The 23,545-nt window shown below is 40.2% G+C and overlaps 2 protein-coding genes across 4 annotated transcripts in view; one reads left to right on the top strand and one right to left on the bottom strand.

The window, feature by feature from the left end:
• Window positions 1-44: 44 nt before the first annotated feature.
• Window positions 45-23,545, bottom strand: part of LOC135709462 (protein groucho-like) — a 125,507-nt gene continuing 102,006 nt past the window's right edge. Inside the window, exons 6-17 of one of the 3 annotated variants that reach the window (XM_065231814.1) lie at window positions 20,833-20,970; window positions 20,505-20,759; window positions 20,326-20,430; window positions 20,147-20,240; window positions 11,324-11,413; window positions 9,838-10,017; window positions 9,617-9,773; window positions 2,235-2,484; window positions 1,902-2,160; window positions 1,674-1,838; window positions 1,411-1,610; window positions 45-1,347 (exon numbers count right to left, since the gene is read on the bottom strand). In XM_065231814.1, coding sequence (XP_065087886.1) covers window positions 1,240-1,347; window positions 1,411-1,610; window positions 1,674-1,838; window positions 1,902-2,160; window positions 2,235-2,484; window positions 9,617-9,773; window positions 9,838-10,017; window positions 11,324-11,413; window positions 20,147-20,240; window positions 20,326-20,430; window positions 20,505-20,759; window positions 20,833-20,970 — 2,001 coding nt within the window. In that variant the 3' untranslated portion in view covers window positions 45-1,239. The remainder of the gene's footprint in view (window positions 1,348-1,410; window positions 1,611-1,673; window positions 1,839-1,901; window positions 2,161-2,234; window positions 2,485-9,616; window positions 9,774-9,837; window positions 10,018-11,323; window positions 11,414-20,146; window positions 20,241-20,325; window positions 20,431-20,504; window positions 20,760-20,832; window positions 20,971-23,545) is intronic. The other 2 variants (XM_065231815.1, XM_065231817.1) reach the window with 2 other exon arrangements.
• LOC135709547 (testis-specific serine/threonine-protein kinase 6-like) lies at window positions 10,192-11,205 on the top strand. Its single transcript, XM_065231941.1, has one exon. It carries the CDS (start codon window positions 10,225-10,227, stop codon window positions 11,203-11,205), a length of 981 nt encoding a protein of 326 aa, XP_065088013.1. The 5' UTR covers window positions 10,192-10,224.

The raw sequence follows: 23,545 nt of genomic DNA, 5'->3' as shown, positions 1-23,545 counted from the left end.
AGCATGTCTTAACGGACGTTCGGACGACATAATACAAAAAAAAGCTGTTTGATTGAAAAATAAGAACAATTTTCAGTATTTTTTTTCATAAAAAAACAATAGTTACATATTGTTATCTTTACATACTTCGCAGCGACTACGCAACGAGCAGCCGTTGTCCGTTTTGTGTAATTACGCAACTCTAGCTATGCTGCTTCTTATTCCTGTTGTTTCACTAACATTTACTATTGTTCTTCTTAACCTTCACTCTCTCATTCTCTCTACTTAAAAAAAAAAAGATCATACATTTCCGTGCTTTCCTAGCACACGTGACCCTAAACAATATTATAAACAAAAGCATCCTAAATCGCTACGCTACCGCCTAAAAGCTACCTATCCTTACATACATACTTCGCGAAATTAGTTCATCTCGGTTCTCTCGGGAGAGCTTATCAACAAAAAGTAAAGCTTCTTTTCTCAATCTTCTAATGATCCGGTTTAAACAAAAAAAAAAAAAAAAACTAGGAGACGACTAAACAAATATCTACCACTAGAAACAAATAAATCCTACTCGCTCCCCGAGAACGGGAACGGGAATCTTACGTTTCTCCTAGAAAGCCTTTTTCCAGAAATCAAATCAAACTACAGTTGCCTTTGTTTTGAAGTTAACTTCATTCATATTTTTTTTCTTCTTTTATCTGTATATATAATACAAGCTGCAATTGGACACCTGTCAGAGATGTAGCATTTTATTTTATAGGTGAGAGCACTTTTTTCTTTTCTGGTTTCTACTAGTTTGTAATATTCTTACGATCAAAAACGAAAACTTAGGCTTTTTACATTAGGATTTCTGTACTTTCAACCAAAAAGTTATGCTTTTTTGTTTTCCTCTAGACACAATACGTACACTACTTTATACACAGTTAATCGTTTGTTTACTTCTTCTTCTTCTTCTTTTTAGCTTAAAGTGTAGCTTAATGAGTGTAATCAGGCTTTACAGGTTACTTTCCTTTTTTATCCTTTGTTATTTGTTGCTTTAAACTACTACTGTTCAAATTGTTTGTTTGCTTTCTTTTTGTTTTTCTTTTCTAACAAACTATATATGACACTTTTGGTGCACCGACTTTGGACTGAGACGTCAACGGAAGTGGTGTTAATATTTGTTTCAGTGTGTTGTTTGCATACTCCGTGAATTTTGCGGGGTGGTGGGTTCTCTTTTTTTTTTGTTTTCTCTCTGATGCGGTTAGTTCCAGCACCACACTAGTAGATGACCTCGTAGACGGTGGCCTTCTTGTCGCCCGAGCCGGTCACGATGTACTTATCGTCGGCCGAGATATCACAGCTTAATACGGAGGATGATTCCTTTGACTGGTGGGGAGAAATGGGAGTGTTAGAAATGCTGACCTGCGATGTAGATACGGAGAAAATTACCTGGAAGATCGAAGCACCGTACGGTGTCTTCCACGCGTTTAGCAGGTTGTCCTTGCCGGTGGACACGAACCACTTGCCGCAGGCGGCGAACTTCAAGCTTAGCACACAGCTCTCGTGCAGGTGAAGCTGATACTTGTCCGGTTTGTTGGCGTGCAGCACCTCGACGTTGGAGTTCTCCATGCCGACGGCGAGCCATTCACCTGTTGGGAAGAAATTGGGATTAATTTACGACTTAGGAAAGAATCGAGCAGCCTAGGACTTACCAGTCGGACAGTAGCCGAGCGAGAATATCTGCGAGGTGAAGTCATGCTGTTGTAGCTGTCGACCTTCCCGGAGATCCCACGATCGGACGGTGTTGTCCAACCCACCGGTCCACAGTTTTGTACCATCGGCGCTAATATCAATGCAGGAAGCTCCGTCGGTGTGACCTAAGAATAGAACTTGAAATTAATAAACTCGTCCCGTGTGGGGGATAGAGGGTAGGGAAATACCTTGAAACTGCCGCACCAGGGTCTGGTTCTGCAGGTCCCAGACGGCAATGTTTCCGTCGGAGCAGCAGGAGAAGCACACTTTCGAGTCGGGCGAGATGGCCAGCGCGTAGCAGGCCGGCGCATTCGAGGTCAGTTCGGCCTTGATGCGAGGTGTTGGACTAGCGAGATCCCAGATGGACAGGTTGGACGCTTCACCACCAACGATCAGCGTCCGACCATCGGGCAGCAGCTTCACTGAGCGGATGTAGTTGTCCCGTTGCTGAAGATTGGGAAATAAAATCGAGAATTAGTATGCTTCACCGTCGGGTTTCGGAACAAGATCGCTAAACGCACCAGACAGTCCAACTGCGAGACGGGATTCTTGTTACCGGGCTGGGAGATGTCCCACGCTTTGACGCAACCCTTACCACCGGTGTACACGTACTTGGTGGGGTTCGAGATCGTGACGGCGCACACGACTTCGCCGTGGTTAAGGGAGCTGATTTGACGGGCGTGCCTGGGGATCCCCGGTCCAACCAGGGCGTCCTGGGGAAAAGGGACTGGCTGCATTTGACCTTCGGCGTTCACGTGAAAAGAATAGGCGCTGGAATGAAAAGAGAGAGAGAGAGAGTGGGAGAGAGAAGGTGAGTTTAGTTTAAACAATCTTTGGAGGAAAGCAATTTCAGTCGGAGAGTTGCATTGGATTTATGTTGTTTAGGGTATGGTTCCATAGCCTTTTATTATACTACCTATTTTATCGAGAATGGAATTAAACATCTTAATGTACAAAGTTGAAAATGCTCATCAGTTGGTTTCTGCAGGCGGGAAAGCATCGAGTTAAATTTGCGGATGTGCACAGCTTTTGGATGATGAAATTTGAGCCACCGTCGTTGAGCCTTATCCAACAGGGCAATCTCGGAGCAAAGATCTTCACGACTGTTTTGCGTTGCTTGAAGAGGCTTGTTGTAAAAGATTGAATTAAGAAAATTACAGACCTAAGCCAGTCAGATCCTGGACTGAAAAAATAATTTAAGGTTATTGGATTTGAAAACAAAAACCAATCAACCTCGATACCACTCGATACCATCAGTGTTAAAATTTCCGCTCATTTAAAGCAATGTTTAAGTTGAAGTGAATTTTCATTTTAAAATGCCAGGGGTTTTCCAGAATTTTTTCGTCGGTCTTGTTTTACAATGCTACCGTTGTTTGTTTGAGTACCAATGGTACCGACTTAAGGAAGGCAGCTCCCACACTTGAACCAACAATCAATACGAAACTATCGATTTTAAAATTACTCACTACTTGACTAGCCTATTGATCCCAAGCAACTCGATTAACGTACCCCATTCCAGTCGAAATTCTAGTACTACACTATGTTTGTTTTGATTCACTATGAAAATTTGAAAGATAAAATGAGGGGTTCGTGAATTTTCCTATGTTTCGAGGGGTGCATCGATTAGCTTGGGACCGAAGATAGTACCAGAGCTGAGCCAAAAAGTGGAGCACTTTTCGTCAGGACCTTTTGGTCTTAGAGTTACCTCTATGCTTGAACCCAGTGTCTGTTTTTATCATTTACCATCACACGCAAGGAGTAGCGCTTCAACCCAGTGTAGATGAATTGCGTTCGTTTTGCCGAGAAACGTTAATCCAAGCGAATTACAAAAGAAAAAATCGACGAAGCGAATCGATTATCGCGTTTACGCCCTTATGCATGCTCACTGTCGATTTGTTCGTTTCGCTCGTACTTCATAGCAAAGATATTCAAAACGAACGCAATTCATCTACACTGCGTTGAAGCGCTACTCCTTGCGTGTGATGGTAAATGATAAAAATAGACACTGGGTTCAAGTGTGGAAGCTGCCTCCCTGGCTTCGCCCTTATGCATGCTAACTGTCGAAATGAGTTCATTTTTCATCAACGGATACGCGAACCACTGCTTGATTATCCAACCCAAAATTGTCAAAATCGGAAACGATCCTCAAAAGCAGAATAATCAAATTCATGCTGGGCAAAATGATTATCTTGAATATTGTCGATTCCAGAGCCTAAAACCTCGTCATTATCATCAATTCAGCATGAGGAAATAATTTTCCATCAATCTGTGTATAAAAACCAACAGAACACGTTCTACAGCGTATTAGTGTAGTATGAAAATAAATAATCCTTTTGCTTTTGATCCTCAAAATTATCCCCACCAAGATGAACATCCAGCCACGAATGAATGATACTCAGAGCTTGCCTTGATCAAGAGAATGTGTTTATGTCAAAATTCGAATTCATGCAGGTAGTTGGTCTATCTGTTAAGGTTGTCTTCATTTTCAGCTAAGTTGAGTGTAGAAGGAACGATTTTTATCAGCACTGCTTGAACCCTACCTATCGACCCATCGACCGGGGACCAACGGCTTTACTTCCCTTCCGAAGCAAGACGTGATCAGAGATTTTATGCCTCAGAAAATACCTACGGCACCGACTGGGATTGAACCCAGGCCCTTTGGAGTGAGAGGCAGTTACGCTTACACACCGACGCCGCTGGGTTTTTCGGGTTGTCTCGGTTAAAAATTTACCGGTTGTTAATAACTAGCAAAAAAATGAAAGTGTTGAAATTATGGCAATGAATAAATTCAATAGAGAGCGTTCATAAGGGCCTAATTACAATGATCGATTCTCACCATCGATTTTTTCTTTTGCTAATAACTCGCTTGGATTAACATTTCTGGGTGTTTTGCTGTTGCTTTTGATAGTCAAGACAACCTGTTACAGTACTGTATTGGACAAATTTCAGAAAATAGCTTCCCTAAACTGTAGCAATTTAAGGTGAAAGTGGATTGGTTTAGAATGACTCACTTCATCGATTTTTTCAAAATAACGCAGCGCTCAATCGAAAAAAACTCTTCCGTGCAAAATTAAAGAGCTAAAATGGCTATCTCTAGCAATTTTTACAAGATTGATTTATTGTTTAAATTTTCTGAAAACGATTTTCTAAGTTCAAATTTAAGACCGCAATCATAGTGGTCGCTAACTTTGCTCATCAATTAAACAAGTATTTCGTATGAAAGGTCATATTTCACTCCCGTAGATCGTTTCAAAATATTGTCAGGTACATTTCCTCCCAAGACAACATACCTGTAAAATGCATTTTTGCAATGCAAACCATTTTTTTATGTAACGCAATTCCAAGCATTAGATTTCGTTTTCCTAAGCAATCAACTGGCTTTTGCATGTATCTGTGCGTAAGAATGCTCCAAGGGCATCGTCTGCTGACCGGTTCAAGCTTTAGTTGGCGGCGTTGGCTCTTCTTGACCTTCTACCCCCTGAGTAGTTAGTGTGCATAAGGGCGTCTATGTGATGCTTTGCTGTACCTGTTGTGGACATCTAGTGCATCTTGTTCCCTTAACTTGTTGAGGTCACCCTGTCTTGCCTCAAAAGTTACCCTTTTTGAAGTACTAGTCTTCACAACATAAAGGGCACCATTAAGGAGCATGAGATTTGATCAAATTATTCGCAGTTCTACTTGTCCAATGCCCCGATGGCTGGTGCCGGTGGTGTAATGATAAACGTGACTGCTTTCTAACACCCCAATGGGTCTGGGTTCAATCCCAGCCTGTGCCATTGCTAAATGAAATATTTTTCTAATCAAAAGGTTCCTCATTTTTCACATGTTGTTTCACAAGTATTTGAGGATATTCTGCGAAAATTTCAGCCTGTTTGATGACGGTATGCTGTTATATCTAGGTATTTTTAAAGATAATTAGATAAATTGAACTATATCTTCAAATGTTGTAGAAATCATCCACCTTTGCCATTGATCAACAAAATATTTTTTAAACCAATTTGATCTTCAAATTTATCAAGTTGTGTCACAAGTATTTGAGTATATTTTGTAAACATTTCAGTCTTTATGATGAAGGTATTCTGATTTATCTTGGTATTTTTAAAGATAATTAGATAATTCCACGAACTTTGGCATAACTTCCCTGAATTTCGGCAGAACTTCTCTGAGCTTCGGCAGGACATCGCTGAACTTCAGCAGGAGTTCCCTGAACTTTGACAGGCCTTCCCTGAACTACGGTAGGACTTCTCTGAGGTTCGGCAGGCCTTCCCTGAGCTTCGGCATGAGTTCCCTGAACTTCATCATGCCCTGATTTTCGAGAATTGAAATGAAAGGACTTCCCTGAACTTCAGCAGCCCTTCCCTGAACTTCGGCAGAACTTCTCTGAACTTCGGCAGGACTTCTCTGAACTTCGGCAGGACTTCCCTGAACTTCAATAGGACTTCCCTGAACATTTGAAGAACTTCTCTGAACTTTGGCAGGAGTTCTCTGAACATTGGTATGACTTCCCTATAGTTCGAAAAAACTTTCCTGAACATCGACAGAACTTCCCTGAACTTCAACAGAACTTCTCTGAATTTCCGCAGAACTTCCCTGAACTTCAGCAAGACTTTCCTGAACTTCGGCAGAACTTTTGGCAAGGCTTCTCTGAACTTCAGCAGGACTTCCCTGAACTTCAGCAGCCCTTCCCTGAACTTCAGCAGCCCTTCCCTGAACTTCGGCAGAACATCCCTGAACTTCGGCAGAACATCTCTGAACTTCAGCAGGACTTCCCTGAACTTCGCCAGGAGTTCTCTGAACATTGGTACGACTTCCCTATAGTTCAAAAAAACTTCCCTGAACATCGGCAGAACTTCCCTGAACTTCAACAGAACTTCTCTGAATTTCCGTAGAACTTCCCTGAACTTCAGCAAGACTTCCCTGAACTTCAGCAAGACTTTCCTGAACTTCAGCAGAACTTTTGGCAAGGCTTCTCTGAACTTCAGCAGGACTTCCCTGAACTTCAGCAACCCTTCCCTGAACTTCAGCAGCCCTTCCCTGAACTTCGGCAGAACTTCTCTGAACTTCAGCAGGACTTCCCTGAACTTCGGCAGAACTTCTCTGAACTTCAGCAGGACTTCCCTGAACTTCGGCAGGAGTTCTCTGAACATTGGCACGACTTCCCTATAGTTCGAAAAAAACTTCCCTGAACATCGGCAGAACTTCCCTGAACTTCAACAGAACTTTTCTGAATTTCCGCAGAACTTCCCTGAACTTCAGCAAGACTTCCCTGAACTTCGGCAGGACTATCGGCAGGGCTTCCCCGAACTTCATCAGGACTTCGCTGAAGTTCGGCAGGCCTTCCCTGAACTACAGGAAGACTACCCTGAGCATTAGTAGGACTACCCTGAACTTGGAATCTTGGAATTGAAGTTGTCATTTCAGTAGTAGAATTATTATAATTATACAATGATATTATGTTTACGAATATGTTCAAAATTTCAATACTTCTCATTTTTCTAATTTGCAATGCTTGTTGGTATTGGTGTATTTCGAATTTGGGTGTGGTTTGAACGGGTGTGGATTCAGTATCAAGGGAAAAGCATTAACTTTCACTTTAAAGAGAAAATCAATTAACCACTTCATCGAGCACTTAAAATGACGTTTACTACCACTCGAACTTTGAAATAAAACATTATTTTGAGATTTTTTCTTCTAGGACCTCGAGAGAAATAGCCAACATTTGTGCGTTTCATAAAAAAATAGAAATTAGTTGGTCCGGTTTTGTGAAATCGCTGGTAGAAAGTCACGTTAAAACTGCTTGACAAAGTGGTCAATTAAGAGAATTTGATAGTTTTTAAAGCTTGAGTCTTCTTTTGATTTCAAATCACCAGAATTAACAAAGTAACAGTCGTGTAGTCGTGGATTTGTTAATAGGTCATTACCTGAAATCTATCGGGTTGAATGGGAATTTTAGAGTGAGAGATTAAATTAAGAAATTATTTTATAAATCTTCAACTTCAGATCTCCGAACATGAACATGTTTTAACACACCTATTAACAGAAATCTTCTAAAACAAATTAGAAAATTTCCAAGATTCTGAAGGCTTCGACATTTTGTTTAGACGTTTAAAGCCTTAGACTATGATTTTTTCGGGATTTGTGAGTTTTAAATATTTTCGTGATCCTAGAATTAGACAAAAATAAACAGAATTGGATTTTTCTTCAACAATCTTGGACTGAGAAAAATACTTAAAATGTAGGATTTTGGAAACAGCATATTGGAACTGGAAAATTTTGAAGACTTGAGAAAGTTGTAGAGTTTTAATCATTGGAATAATTGATTTTAGTAATTTTAAAATTTCAAAGAGTTCTGTCTAAAATCCCAAGCGACTTTTGAATTTTCATTTTGAAATTTCCAAGTTTTTTCAAATGTCGTAATTTTTCCGATCATTCTAAAAATATCTAACTATCCAAATCGCATGTCTCAGATATTCTGTCATATCAAGACCAACAATTGACATTTGCATTTTGTAAACAAACATTGTAAGGCCATTTTCTCGCGAACCGAAACCTACATTCGCAAACCTAAAAAAAAATCGGGTAGAGGATTTGTTCACGAACTTCGGTTCGCGACAAAATGGTCTTACATAGTTTGTTTACAAAATGGAATTGAGGCCTTTTCAATTGCAGAAAGTCCTCTGGATACTTTTTTAAGACTTCAGTTTGATCAGATTCTATTCTTTCAAACTTTCATGATACCAAGTGACTCACAATATTTTCCAAAGACCTTCAGGTGATCAGAGATATTATTCTGAAGATCTTCAACTGTACAACAACTAAAATCACGTCGTCTGTTTTAAAGACCATCAGGATACCAGCGATCTCCATAAATAATTATCACAACAATCCAAATCACATTCCTAAGATATTTTCTCATATAATACCAAGCAACTCAGAAATTATTTCATAAACCTTCAGGTAATTCGAGATCTCCATAAGGTACTCAGGATATTTATTCAAGTCAAGCCTTTTCAGGTACTATACTGAAGACAGCTGGTTGATCAGGTACTATTCTGAAAATCCCAAACTGTCGAACAATTTAAATCATGTCTCGCAGGAAACCAGATGATTCCTAATTTTTACAAAAAATCTTCTGGCGATCATAGATCTCCAAAAACTTCTCTGGATATATTTTCAAATACTTCTGAAGATCTTGTACTGTCCAATAATACATATATTCTCTTATGATACCATGTTGCTCCGAAAGTATTCCCAAAGCCATCAGCCAACAAACTTTGAACACGCATACCTATGTAGAGATGGATACACCTTTTAAAACTGTGCGTTGCACTGATCGTGTTGCAGTTTCATTTTTGACAGTTTAAAATTTTAGAACTCATTGTTGTCGACAGAAACAGCCCACTCTCGATATGTGTCTCGCGATTGTCTGTTTATTCGGCAGCAACCATTGTGTGATCCTCTTCATTGTTCTTTCGGTCGATGCGTCGTCGACTTTGGAAAGCAACCGTTTCGTGAGGAGGGTGTGAGTGCTGACCACATTTTGCGTCCATTGCTGCAATGGATGCGCTCTGCCCTCCGTTGGCGGTACTGTCATACAATGAAACCACTGGAGGCTTATTCGATAGCGGAAGATAATGTATTTATTGTGATGTACCTTTTGATTATAGTTTTAAACTGTATTGTATAGTGAACAAGAATCCTCGGCTCTGAAAAGTTAATTCGATTGAGCCTCATCAAATAAATTATTCACCAAATTTTAGAACTGTCGAATAGTTTGAAACAATTTTGAAACTCAGCATTGCGAACGGCCTAATTTGATCAGATGTCAGACTTACCCAACTAACCTACCCAATGCAACCGCTTCAACTTAACTAAACTTCTACTTATCCAAACAAATACTCACGGTTTTCCTCCGGGAATGGCAATCGGCCCCAGCGGGGCTCGCATCTGCGGGTGTGGATCGAACGCCAGCGGCGCGCGGGCATAGTTGTTCAACGAGTGAGGAAGATTGTTGTGCACTCCCGGGCCACCGTAGGCGGCTTGCAGTTCGTGAGGTGCTCCTAAAAACCGGAAAGTCAAAAGATTGTTAGCTACTCTATTTGAGACCATCGCTCGGGCACTCACCGTTGAGGGGTCCACCCAGGTACGGCGGATAGCCTGGGTTCAATACGGGCGGTTTGTTCACGACCTTCGGCACGCCATTACTGGCGGCCGAGTTGGTCGGTGTGGCAGGTTTGGCAATGGGTGTCGTTGGTTTATCGTCCATTTTCTTGTTGGACGGGGTGGAAGCGTTTGAGGAAGTTCCTGTGTGAAAGTAGAGAGAGCAGAAAAAAATGAATTAGCAAAAGCCGAGTCAAAATGCTTCCGCCACCTTATCGCAAATCGCAGCAACCTTTAACTTTTCCTTTTCAGTTATCTCGCTTCACGGGGAGACGTCGAATCGGGTCTAAATTTTGCGCAGCAAATTCTAAATAACTGCCGGAACAAATTTCATTCCCAAATTCTAAAACAATGTCCACCAAGGCTGACGGCAAGAGCAGCACTAGCACTGTGGAAACCAAGGCGTCGGACTCCAGTTCATCCATCACGCGAGCGCTCAACCTGCACGGATACCACATGGGAATCAAGATCGGAAAGGGATCATTTTCCTCCGTCCGGTTGGCCAAGTATATCAGCAAAAATCAGAACGTCCAAACACTGGCCTGCAAGGTGATCGACGTTCGCAAGGGAACGGAGGAGTTTGTCAAGAAGTTTTTCCCGCGAGAGTTGAATGTTCTGATGAAGATCCGCCATCGGCACATCGTCCGGATCCACAGCATTCTCAAACGGGAACGGATGGTGTTTATCTTCATGGACTACGCGGAGGGAGGAGACCTGCTCAAGTACATCAACAAGAACGGGATCGTCAAGGAGAGTCAAGCCAAGCGGTGGTTCGCCCAGCTGGTCAGTGCTTTGAAGTACCTCCATTCGATCGACATTGCCCACCGGGATCTCAAGTGCGAGAACATCCTAATTTCGAAGAAGGGAACCATCCTGCTGGCGGACTTTGGCTTTGCACGCGTCTGTGGCGAGGAGAATGGGAACTTCTCCTGCACGTACTGCGGTTCAGCGGCTTACGCCGCTCCGGAGGTCATCCTGGGCAAACCGTACAATCCGATGTGGGCCGACGTTTGGTCGCTGGGTATTATTCTGTACGTGATGCTGAATGCGGCGATGCCGTTTGACGATCGGAACCTGAAGAAACTGGTTGAAGACCACCGGAATCGGAACTTTGGGTTCGACGAAGCCGTCGACAAGCAGCTGAGTTTGGAGGCGAAGATAACGGTTTTCGAACTGCTGAATCCGGATCCGGAGGAAAGAATTCAACTGGGTCAGTTGAACGATATCGGGTGGATTGACGAGAATTCCGACAAAGAGAAGAAGCGAAAACTGGGTGAGTTGTGTGGGAAGAAGACCACTGCCAAGCCAACGACGACGGGGTGCAAATGTTGAGGAGTGAATATTTTAAAAATATATATATTTTTGATGCGATAAGGGGCAAACATGTGGAATATTTACATAATTGGTTGGTGTTTTTGTTTTTTTTTTATTTGAGAGAAGGATGACATACCTGATCGAGGCGAGTGGGTTCCGATGCGTTCGCGGTCCTGAACGTCTAGTTTTTTCGGCATCATGCCATTCTCACGGGGGGAGGCGGTTCCTAAAAGGAAAGGAAGATTGCAGGTTGTAAAAAGTGTTGGATATTCTATTGTGGGCTGATTTGATCGCAAATTTGCGGTAGCCTCATAGAAATGATGTTGTTGATGAAATTTAAAAGGAAACACTTTTCAAAGAAACAGTTGGATTGCTTTCATTCGAATAAAAAATAGTGCATAATTTAAATCAATTTCGTTGGAAAGTTTCGAGAAAATTCAGAAGGAAATTCCAAAGAGACTTTTGAGGAGATTTTCAAAGGATTTCTGATGAGCATTACGAGTTAAAAAAAATTGAGAAGACTTCCAAAGAAATTTAATTATTGAAATATTTGGTTGCAAAGAAATTTTAAGAAGAATTCCATGGTAAACCTCAAGAGAATTTCTAGGGAATTCCAAAGAAAATCCCAGGGTAATTACGAGTAGAGTACCTATGGAATTTATTGGAAAGTTGGAGGAGAATTTTATGGTAATTTTGAATATGATATAATGATATTTTTTACATGCCCTGTGAAAAACAGTTTCTTTTTGCACTGTTGAAGAACAGAATACTAATAAACATAAGCCTTAACATTTATGATGAATAGTGGGTTACATTTATGCCACGTTTAGACTGGAGAGCTGTAAATTCAAGAATAATCTCTATTACGATTGTTCTGGTACCTTATAAACTACTTATAGGGCCTTATTACGGGTGTCACTACACGGTGATAAGGAAGTGATACTCAGAATAAGGGCCGTGATTGCCGTACAAATCAAATAGGAATCACTTCACCGTGACGACAAGTGACAAGTTTCACCGTGAAGTGACATCCGTAATAAATCCCATAATATAACACGTTACAACTCCTAGTTTAAAAACAGCATTATAATCACCGACAGTTAATCAAAAAAAAAAAAACAAACCAATTTTCAATTTCAAATTGATTAATTTAATAATAAACTAATTGGAAAAGTAGCACAGAGGATTTCGATTTCCGGGGAAAATAGCTATTACTTATCACAAAAGACATGCTGAGTATACATTTCTAAAACAGTTTAATTCACACCAAATGGGAAAACATTTCCGGGAAAATTAGGAGGAGGAAATCAATCACAGATGGATGGAACTTTCAAGGGAATATGAAATAACTCCAGGATAAGTTGGACAAAAATCATCTTTTTCTGGACCGTTGTCTTTGCCAACCTAATCCCTTTTTGAAAATATCAGACAGACGTGACTTGAATTATTGCCTGTCGAAGATCTTCAGAACAATATCTAACCAACGTGAAGTTTTGAAAAAAAAAAATATCCAGAGAACTTAATGGTGATTTTTAATCAACTGAAAGTATTTGAAATAATTCCTGGTTGACCTAATAACTTTAAAAAATATCTGAGAGACGTAACTGAAATTGTTGTTCCCTTGAAGATCTTCAGAATAATATCTGACCAACTTGAACTTTTGAAAAAATATCCCAAGGACTTTATGGAGATCTTTGATCAACTGAAGGTCGTTGAAATAGTTCCTGGTCGACCTAATATCTTTAAAAACATTTGGGAGACGTGGCTTAAATTTGTGGACAGTTGAAGATCTTCACAACAATATCTGTTCAACCTGAAATCTTGAAAAAATATCACAAGGACTTTATGGAGATTTTTGATCAACTGAAGGTCTTTGGAATAATTCCTGGTCGTTCCGATATCTTTAAAAAATATCTGAGAGACGTGACTTAAATTTTTGGACAGTTGAAGATCTTAAGAATAATATCTGTTCAACCTGAAGTGTTGAAAAAATATCCAAAGGAGATCTTTGATCAACTAAAGGTCTTTGGATCTTTTGATCCTGGTCGACCTGATATCTTTAAAAAAATATCTGAGAGCCGTAACTTGAATTGATGAACAGTTGAAACTTCAAAAAATATCCAAAGAATTTATGGCGATTTTTGATCAATTGAAGGTCTTTCTAATAATTCCTGGTCGACTTGATAGCTTTAAAAAATATCTGATACGTGACTTAAATTTTCGGACAGTTGAAGATCTTAAGAACAATATATGTTCAACCTGAAATCTTGAAAAAATATCCAAAGGACTTTATGGAGATCTTTGATCAACTGAAGGTCTTTAGAATAATTCCTGATCGACCTGATATCTTGAGAGAATATCGGAGAGCCGTTATTTGAATTCATGGACAGTTGAAGCTTCAGAATAATACGTCATCAACTTGAAGTCTTCGAAAAAATCCAAAGAATTTATGGCGATTTTTGATCAATTGAAGGTCTTTGGAATAATTCCTGGTCGACCTGATATCTTTAAAAAATATCTGATATCTACGTGACTAAAATTTTCGGACCTTTGAAGATCTTCAGAACAATATCTGTTAAAAATGAAATCTTGAAAAAATATCCAATGGACTTTATGGAGATCTTCGATCAACTGAAGGTCTATGGAATAATTCCTGGTCGACCTGATATCTTGAGAGAATATCTGAGAGCCGTAGCTTGAATTGATGGACAGTTGAAGTTTCAGAATAATACGTCAAAACATATCCAATGAATTTTATGGAGATTTTTGATCAACTGAAGGTCTTTTAAGTAATTCCTGGTCATGGACGTGACTTGAACAGTTTCACTGATCTTCCAACATATTCATGGATTTTTCGAGAAGTTCTCAGAACTTCCAACAGGTTCACTAAAATTCTGACCAGTTCACATCCCTTCCGACAAGTTCATAAACTATACGTCAAGTTCACTTACCTTTCCACAATTTTTTTTGAACTTCCGACATATTCATAGAGCTTATGACAAGTCTAGATAGAGCTGGAATTAGGGCGTAACAGCTTTTGTAAACAATGACTTCTCTCGATGATTTCTAGAAACTCAAGGCTCGCCCAAGCAAATCAATAACACAAACAGGTAGGAGAAGTCTTCCCCTAACCGATGGTTATGTAGGTTTGCGTGGACACGCCTTGAATTTCTAGAAATAATCGAGAGAAGTCATTATTTACAAAAGCTGTAGGCCCTAATTCCAGCTCTATCTAGAAGTTTACAAAACTCCAACACCATTAACAATCTCTCATTTATGTTCCATTTCTTTGTATTAATCCCGTTTCAGCATCCCCTTCAGCAGTTCCTAAACTTTCGTGCAGTTCACAGGAATTTAGAGAAATTCATAGATGTTCATGGAACTCCAGATATGTTCATAGATCTTCCGAGTAGTCTTTAGACCATCCAAGCAGTTCATAGGACTTCCGAGATATCCATAGAACTTTCAAAACTCTCAGCGAACTTTCGAGAATTTTATAGAACTTCCGAGCAGCTCAAAGAGCATCTGAACAGTTCCTATAACTTTCGGGGTGTTCATAGAACATTCAACATTTTCATAGAACTTCAGAGATGTGCATAGAGCTTCCGAGCATCCAAGCAGTTCCCCAAGCAACACACTTCCATCAAAATAGGTTGCTGCAACTTGATTTTGACTGGAATAAGTTGCAAACAAGTTAATACGACTTTTCAGAGACAAGTGTGCTGCTAGGGAGGACTTCGGAGATGTTCATAGAACTTCTAAAACACTCATAAAACTTCCGACAATTTTATAGGACTTCCGAGCAGTTAATAGAACCTCGGAACAATTCATAGAGCTTCCGAGATGTTCTAGAAGTTTTGAGCAGTTCATAGAAGTTCCAGGATGTTGTTAAACTTCCAAGATGTATTATTATTATTGTCTTTATTTAAGACGCATCTCTCATTGAATTTCCTAGCAGTTCATAGAACCTCCGAGATGTTCATAGAGCTTCCAAGCAGTCCATAAATCATCCAAGCAGTTCATAGGACTTTCGAGGTGTTCATAGAACTTCCAAAACACTCATAAAACTTTTCACAATTTCATAGAACTTCCGAGCAGTTCATAGAACCTCTGAACAATTCATAGAGCTTCCGAGATTCAAAGAACTTCCGAGCTGTTCTAGAATTTTCAAGCAGTTCATAGTAGTTCCGAGATATTGATAGAACTTCCAAGATGATTATTATAATTGTCTTTATTTAACTTCCGAGCAGTTAATAGAACTTGCAAGATGCTCATAGAACTTCCGAAATGACCCTAGAACTTCCGACCAGTTCTTAGAACTTAAGTGCAGTTTACAGGACTTTCAAGAAAATCATAAACTATTCCAGATGTTTGTAGAACCCCCGAAATATCCATAGAACTTACGAGCAGTTGACCGAACTTCCAAGTAGTTCACAGAACTTCTGATATGCTCATAGAACTTCCGAGGTATTCATAGAGCATCAGAGATTCTCATAGAAATTTCGAGATGATCATATTATTTACGACCAGCTCATAGAACTTCTGAGAAGTTTATGGAACTTCCGAGATGTTCATGGAACTTCCGAGATCATCAGCGAACTTCCGAGCAGTTCATAAAACTTCCCAGCAGTTCATAGATCTTGCGACAAGTTCATAAAAGTTATGCCAAGTTCACTTCCCAAGTAACATTTTAAGTTTTATGGTTTTAAAGCATACTACAAGTCAAAATCATGGTCATGTCATAAGCTCAAAATTGTTACTTGAGCTATCTTCCCTCAATTTCACTGAACTTCAAGCAAGTTCACAGAATTTTTGACAGGTTTACTGAACTTCCGATGTATTAAAAGAACTTCCAACAAGTACGGCACTTCAACATCATTACGAATCGCTCTTTTCTTTTTCGTATCCTCTTCTTCTTCTTCTTCTTCGTATTTCAAGCTTATTACATATCGCATATTAGCTTATTGCGTGCTCTCAACTTAGTGTTCAAGATGCACTTCACAGTTATTAATTGAGAGCTTTCGATGCCTGTACATTTTTTGCATTTGTATAATTGTGTGACAAGTCCAATCATACTTCTATGCCCAGGGAAGTCAAGAAATTTTCCAACCCGAAAACTTCCTAGACCCGACCACGAATTGAACCCAGCCACCTCCAGCATGGTCTTGCTTCGTAGCTGCGCCTTTACCGACTGAGCTAAGAGATGCCCCCCAGCATCCTCTTCACCAGTTCATAAGCTTTCGTGCAGTCCACAGGACTTACGAGATATTCATAGGATTTTCTAGATGATCATGGAACTCTAGAGATGATCATAGATCTTCCGAGTAATTCACTGAACTTCCGATATGTTCATAGAACTTCCAAAATGTGCATGGAACTTTGGAGATGTTCATAGAAGTTTCGAGCAGTTCATAGATCATCAAAGCAGTTCATAGGACTTCCGAGATGTTCAAAGAAGTTCCGAGAATTTTAACGATCTTCCGAACAGTGCAATGAGCTTCTGAACAGTTCATAGAACTTCCGAGGTATTCATAGACCTTCCGAGATAATCATAGAATTTCCGAGCAGTTCATAAAACTTTCGAGATGTTTATGGAAGTTCTAAAACTCTTATAAAACTTCTGAGATGTTGATGGAACTTCTGAGCAGTCCATAGATCATCCAAGTAGTTCATATGACTTCTGAGATGTTCATAAAAGTTCCAAAACTCTCATAGAAGTTCAGAGAATTTTAACGATCTTCCGAGCAGTTCATAGAGCTTCTGAACAGTTCATAGAACTTCCGAGGTATTCATAGACCTTCCGAGATAATCATAGAATTTCCGAGCAGTTCATAAAACTTCCGAGATGTTTATAGAGCTTCTAAAACTCTCATAGAACTTCTGAGATAGTAATGAAACTTCCGAGATCATCAGAGAACTTCTGAGCAGTTCATATAACTACCCAGCAGTTCACAGAACTTTTGAGAATTGAATAGAATTTCCAAGCAATACATACAACTTCTGAACAGTTCATAGAATTTCCAAGGTTTTCATAGACCTTTCAAGATGATGATGAAATTTTCAAGCAGTTCATTGAACCGAGATGTTCATGAAACTTCTGAGATTATCATAGAACTTCCGAGCAGTTCATAGAACTTCCCAGAAATTCATAGAACTTCCGAGAGTTTAATAGAACTTCCAAGCAGTAAACAGAGCTTCTGAACAGGTCATAGAACTTCCGAGGTATTCATAGACCTTCCGAGATGATCATAGAATTTCCGAGTAGTTCATAGAACTTCCGAGCAGTTCATAGATCATCCAAGCAGTTCATATGACTGACGAGATGCTCATGAAACTTCTGAGATTATCATAGAACTTCCGAGCAGTCCATAGAACTCCCAGAAATTCATAGAACTTCCGAGAATTTAATAGAACTTCCAAGCAGTACATAGAGCTTTTGAATAGTTCATAGAATTTCAGAGGTATTCATAGAACTTCCAAGATGATCATGCAATTTTCAAGCAGTTCATAAAACTTCCTAGATGTTCATGAAACTTCTGAGCTGATAATAGAACTTCCGAGCAATTCATAGAACTTCCAAGCAGCACATAGAGCTTCTGAACAGGTCATAGAACTTCCGAAGTATTTATAGACCTTCCGAGATGATTATAGAATTTCCGAGCAATTAATAGAACTTCCGAGCAGTCCATAGATCATCCAAGCAGTTCATATGACTGCCGAGATGTTCGTGAAACTTCTAAAATTATCATAGAACTTCCGAGCAGTCCATAGAACTTCCCAACAATTCATAGAACTTCCGAGCAGTTCATAGAACTTATGAACAATTCATAGAACTTCCGAGATGTTCATAGAGCTTCCAAGATGTTCATCGTACTTCCGAGATGTTCTAGAATTTCCCACCAGTTCATTGAAGTTCCTACATGTTGCTAGAACTTCCAAGATGTATTATTATTATTTTTGACTTTATTTAAGAAACATCGCTCACTCAACTTTCGAGCAATTAATAGAACTTTCGAGATGTCTATAGAACTTCCGAAATGTCCCAAAAACTTTCGGCCAGTTCATAGAACTTCCTTGAAGTTTACAGGACTTCCAATAAAATCATAAAATAAAATATTTGGAACTCCCGAGATATCCATAGAAATTACGAGGAGTTGACAGAACTTCCGAGTAGCTCACTGAGCTTCCGAAGTATTCATAGAAGTTTCGAGGTGATCATAGAATTTTCGAGCAGTTCAAAGAACTTCCGAGCAGTTTATAGAACTTCCGAGAAGTTTACAGAACTTCTGAGATGTTCATCGAACTTCCGAGATCATCGTAGAACTTTCTATCAGTTCATAGAACTTCCGAGAATATAATAGAACCTCCAATCAGTACATAGAGCTTCTGAACAGTTCATATAAGTTCCGAGATATTCATAGACCTTCCTAGAAGATTATTGAATTTCCGAGCAGTTCATAGAATTACCGAGCAACTCATACAACTTCCGAGATGTTTATAGAACTTCTAAAAGTCTCTTAGAACTTCTGAGAAGTTCATGGAACTTCCGAGATCATCATAGAATTTCCGAGCAGTTCATAGAACTTCCGGGAATTTAAAAGAGCTTAAAAGCAGTACATACAGCTTCTGAACAGTTCATAAAATTTCCGAGGTATTCACAGAGCTTCCAAGATGATCATGAAATTTTCATGCAGTTCATAGAACATCCAAGATGTTCATGAATTTTCTGAGATCATCATAGAATTTCCGAGTAGTTCATAGATGTTCCCAGCAATTCATAGAACTTCCGAGAATTTAATAGAACTTCCAAGCAGTATATAGAGCTTTTGAACAGTTCATAGAACTTTCGTGGTATTCATAGAGCTTCCGAGATGATCATAAATTTTTTGAACAGTTCATAGAACTTATTACTGAATTTTCGAGCAGTTAATAGAACTTTCGAGATGTTCATAGAACTTCCGAAATGTCCCTCAAACATCCGACGAGTTCATAGAACTTCCTTGAAGATTACAGGACTTTCAGGAAAATCATAAAATATTCGAGATGTTTGTGGAACTCCCGAGATATCCATAGAACTTAGTAGTATTAGTTAGTACATCCGAGATATTCATGGAACTTCAGAAGTATTCATAGAAGTTCCGAGATGATCATAGAATTTCCGAGCAGTTCAATGAACTTCTGATCAGTTTATAGAATTTCCGAGATGTACATGGAACTTCCGAAATCATCATAGAACTTTCTATCAGTTCATAGAACTTCCGAGAATTTAATAGAACTTTCAAACAGTACATAGAGCTTCTGAACAGTTCATAGATCTTCCGAGGTATTCATAGACCTTCCGAGATGATCTTATAATTTCCGAGCAGTTCATAGAACTTCCGAGATGTTTATAGAACCTCTAAAACTCTCATAGAACTTCTGAGATGTTTATGGAACTTCCGAGATCATCACGTGTGAACACTGCGCCCCGTGTGCGTTCAGCGCTTTAATCCTGGATTTGCTATTCAAGTCTAGATTCGGGACCAAACACCATTTATTTTATTGCATGAAATCCAAGACCTTGGAAAAGAAATCCTTAGTCCCATAATTTTGAAAATTGTTCAAAAAATGGTATAAGATCTTGAACATGAACATGATTTGAAGTCCAGAGTTTATGGAGAACTCGATAATTTTCTGATGTCACGATTTCTTCATTTGTTATATGTCCATGAAATCGAGCAATTTTCCAACCCGAAACATTCCTAGACTGGACCGGAAATCGAACCCAGCTTTGTAGCTGTGTGTTTACCGATAGACCTAAGGGAGGCCCCACACACTAAATATATCACTAATACAGTCAAACCTAAGCATTGCATAGTAAGAAACAACATCAATGGCATGATCAGTTCCGTCAGGCTAACTAACTCCTGCCATCCCAATAGCCTCTTATAATTTAATGAAGTTGGGTGCTTCTGCTTACCATTATGGTGCTGATTGGGCATCGGGCTCATCGGGTTGATTTCCGAGGCATCGTCTACTACGAGATCCTGGTCAGACTTCTCCCCGTCAGACTGCTTTCGTCATGAAAAATAAAAAACGGAACAGAAATTCCCAGTTAGTATTCAAGAGGGCCGAACTCGGAATCTACCGCAAACTTACATGGCCCATGTCCTTCTCCTCCTTTTTGACCTTCTTCAGCTCGTGGGAAGACTCGGGCGTCCGCGGTCGGTACTTGTCACGATCGGTGGGTGAAATGGAACTTCGCTGCAATTCGTAAAAACGACACACCATTAGAGCTAAAATAGATATTTTCCGCAGAAGCAGAAGCTCAATCTTACATGCCGATCGTCCAGCGGCATAATGTTGCTATTGCTGCTCTTGGACTCCTCGGGCCGGTGCAGTTCCTGCTTGTTGAGGATGGCCAGCGGGTGCTGGGGCGGGGTGCTTCCGAGGGCTCCCAGAGGTCCTCCCAGGGCTCCCGGGCCGAGACTAGGGTGGGGCATGCCTACCGGCATCGGGGGCGCTCCGTGCGCACCGGGGATCTGCTGGGCGTGCATCTGCTGTAGAAGCCGGGGCAGATCCGGTCGCTGTTGCTACGCAAGAGAGGAAGAAAGGGGGAATCTGTTTGAATCTGCATAAATTTACTCGCAACTGGGGCAGACTTACCCCTATCACAGCGTTTAGCTCGGACATGGTGATCTGTTTCGCCCGTTCGACCGCTGTCAGGACCTGCTGCTGGTGCTCCTGGGACAGGAACGGTACGATCTGGGTGATTATTGCATTTAACCTTTTCGAGATCTCCGTCTGCAGGAAGAGAGATGAAAAAAAAAGAATGAAAATTGAGTATAATTGAATTGGGTCCGGGCATCGGACATGCGGGATCTCCAGCCAGTCGTTCGCTCGTTCGTTCGTTCGTTCGTACGGTTGGTCACATTGAGACTTTTTTGTGTGTGTGTGCGAGCTTGGGTGGATGGAATGCTTCAACTATTTACGCTGCTATTTCCTTCCTCATCCAGTCACTGTCGGTTTGGCCAGTCGATAGATCTCTGGCGCTTAGGTTTACTGCGGGGAGAAATTCCGAGGAGTGTTTGCATTTTTTCGCTCTTCTTCTCGTGCTGGCGCTGCTTCTGCTGCTACTAAAAACTGCTGGTCACGCTCTAAATGCAATGTGATAAATGGCGTGTGAAAATGGGAACTTTGGCATGTCGTCGTCCGATATGCTTCTCCGGGTATAGGTGAATTTAATCTCGGAGGTAAAGTGTGAAACGAACCGGATTAGGTTCGCTTTTAAAGGTGAACTACTGGAACGAAGGGGTGCACTTTCCAGTTTTGTAGACCAAAGCAAAGCCAATGAATTTAACCACGTTACTAATTTCAGATCAGACCAAAACTAACAAATGTAAACTGCAACCCGATCGGTTTATCATGGTGTTGTGGTTGCACCCTGGTCTGTGACCATCACCGAAACCACCGTTGACCGCGTTTAGATGCCCAACACACAGCTTGTAAAAACGAGACCCCGGATGCAACGAACAGCGGCATCTGGTCATTGGTTAACCTAGCAGCTCCTAGCATGTTTTGGCAAATGCAATTACAACTTTTGACACGGATTTAATTACAGTCATGTATTTTAAATGGGGATACATCGCACACACACACACACACACACACACACACACACACACACACACACACACACACACACACACACACACACACACACCGACTGTTGTTGGTTAGTTTGAAAAGGTCGGCATCTGAGGGTGGTCCTGAGCTATGATGATGCTCCGGAACCTAGACCGGATGGAAAGCACATACAGGCAGGCGGGGAGGGACTTTGATTATGTAGCAACCTTTTCTTTTTTTTTTTTGTTGGTATCCATTCGAGTTCTGTTTGGAAGGTTTTCCGAAACTTGTTACAGCAGTCATGTACGCTAGTGGGTTACACAAGAAGAGCAGCCTCAGATCCGGACGACCGGAAAGGGATGTGGTCCGTGTAAGCGCTTGTACCACAAATGTGTTACATGCTTTGCTCGTCGATACTGGCTTCGGGAATCGTCGGACACCATCAGAGGGGTGACAGGGGGGGGGGGGGGGTTTGCTGAAGAAGTAGCAGTTGAAGCAAGGGATGTATCCGAAGTTGTTTGTTGGCTAAAGAACATGAACTGCTGCTGCTGACTGCATGCAATGCAGTTTGTTGAGTTCATGAGATGGGAAGAGAAGGAAGAGGAGAACTCCCGCAGGGTAATGTGAATATGACAAGAACATGGTAATAAAATGTTTAACATAGCAGGAAAAAAACTGAGCAAGAAAATGGACTCACTGAAAACGAAACTAGGTCAGAGAGTGAGTCACTTTTACTCAGTTGTGAGTAATTTTTCTAAAAGCGTAGGTGAGTAACCTACGCTTTTAGAAATTTTACGAATGAGTAGAAGTGACTAGCAAATTGAAAGTTTTTGAAGAGCCACGTATTTAGAATCTATTAAAATCTAGCTTCGGTGATGATGAGGAAAGATTGTATTACATTAACTGATATTTTGGTGTCATCGATTTCTAGCAAATAAAAGCTCCAATTCTCAAACAAAAACCTACCAACTGCTAGAGAAATCACTGCGAGATTTGCAAGATTGACCTTTTATTCACGAGAAATCGGTTATTGACCTCATTGTATACAACAACAGTTACGTCCAAATCTCAAAACAGTCCGGAAATATCGGGAAATGCTTTTAAACGGTTGGGGCGATCCAAAGAGCAAGTCGATTAGAAGAATCGAAGGTCCTTTTGAATAGTTTAACTGAGCGAGATTAAATATTTACGGTGTATGTATTGTGGTAAACTAAGTGGAAGCTCAACACGAGATAACATCTCAGATCGTTTGACCGCCCATAGTTGCTATTTCAGTTACACTCAATTCTGTTTTTAGGCGATTTTTTTCGATCGTAGTTTTGTTCGTGTGAACTCAGATTGCAATCAAATTTTAGTGCATTTCTATTTCCATTTCCAGTTTAAAATTCCGGGTTCTATCTCGGTTTCCCTGGTTAATAATTGAAAACCAACAATTGAATTTTAATGCTTCTATAAATTTAATAGGAAATTTGTTAAATTTTTCCGAAAATTTCATCAATATTTACAAACTCTATCCAATTTGAATTGCAATTACATCCAAAAGGATCTTATTTAAGTACCGTAAAACAGGGTATCTTCGATAAAGCGGGTAACTTTGAGAATAAAATGATTAAATTTACTCTCTGAAATGTCCAAATTGGCAACATTGGATCCATTTTGTACCTTAGGGAGTTGGTGTCGTGTGGAGTTGTTATAAAGTATGTTTTATATATTTTTCAAAAATCTAAAAAGAACAATTTTCATGATTTTCGCC

The sequence above is a fragment of the Ochlerotatus camptorhynchus genome, unplaced genomic scaffold, assembly GCF_037179485.1.
Source record: "Ochlerotatus camptorhynchus isolate MF236.1 unplaced genomic scaffold, CSIRO-AGI_Acam_v1.1 ptg000361l, whole genome shotgun sequence".
NCBI classification, from domain to species: Eukaryota; Metazoa; Arthropoda; class Insecta; order Diptera; family Culicidae; genus Ochlerotatus; species Ochlerotatus camptorhynchus.
The sequence above is the reverse complement of the archived record's forward strand: the minus strand, read 5'-3'. Positions and strand labels throughout refer to the sequence as shown.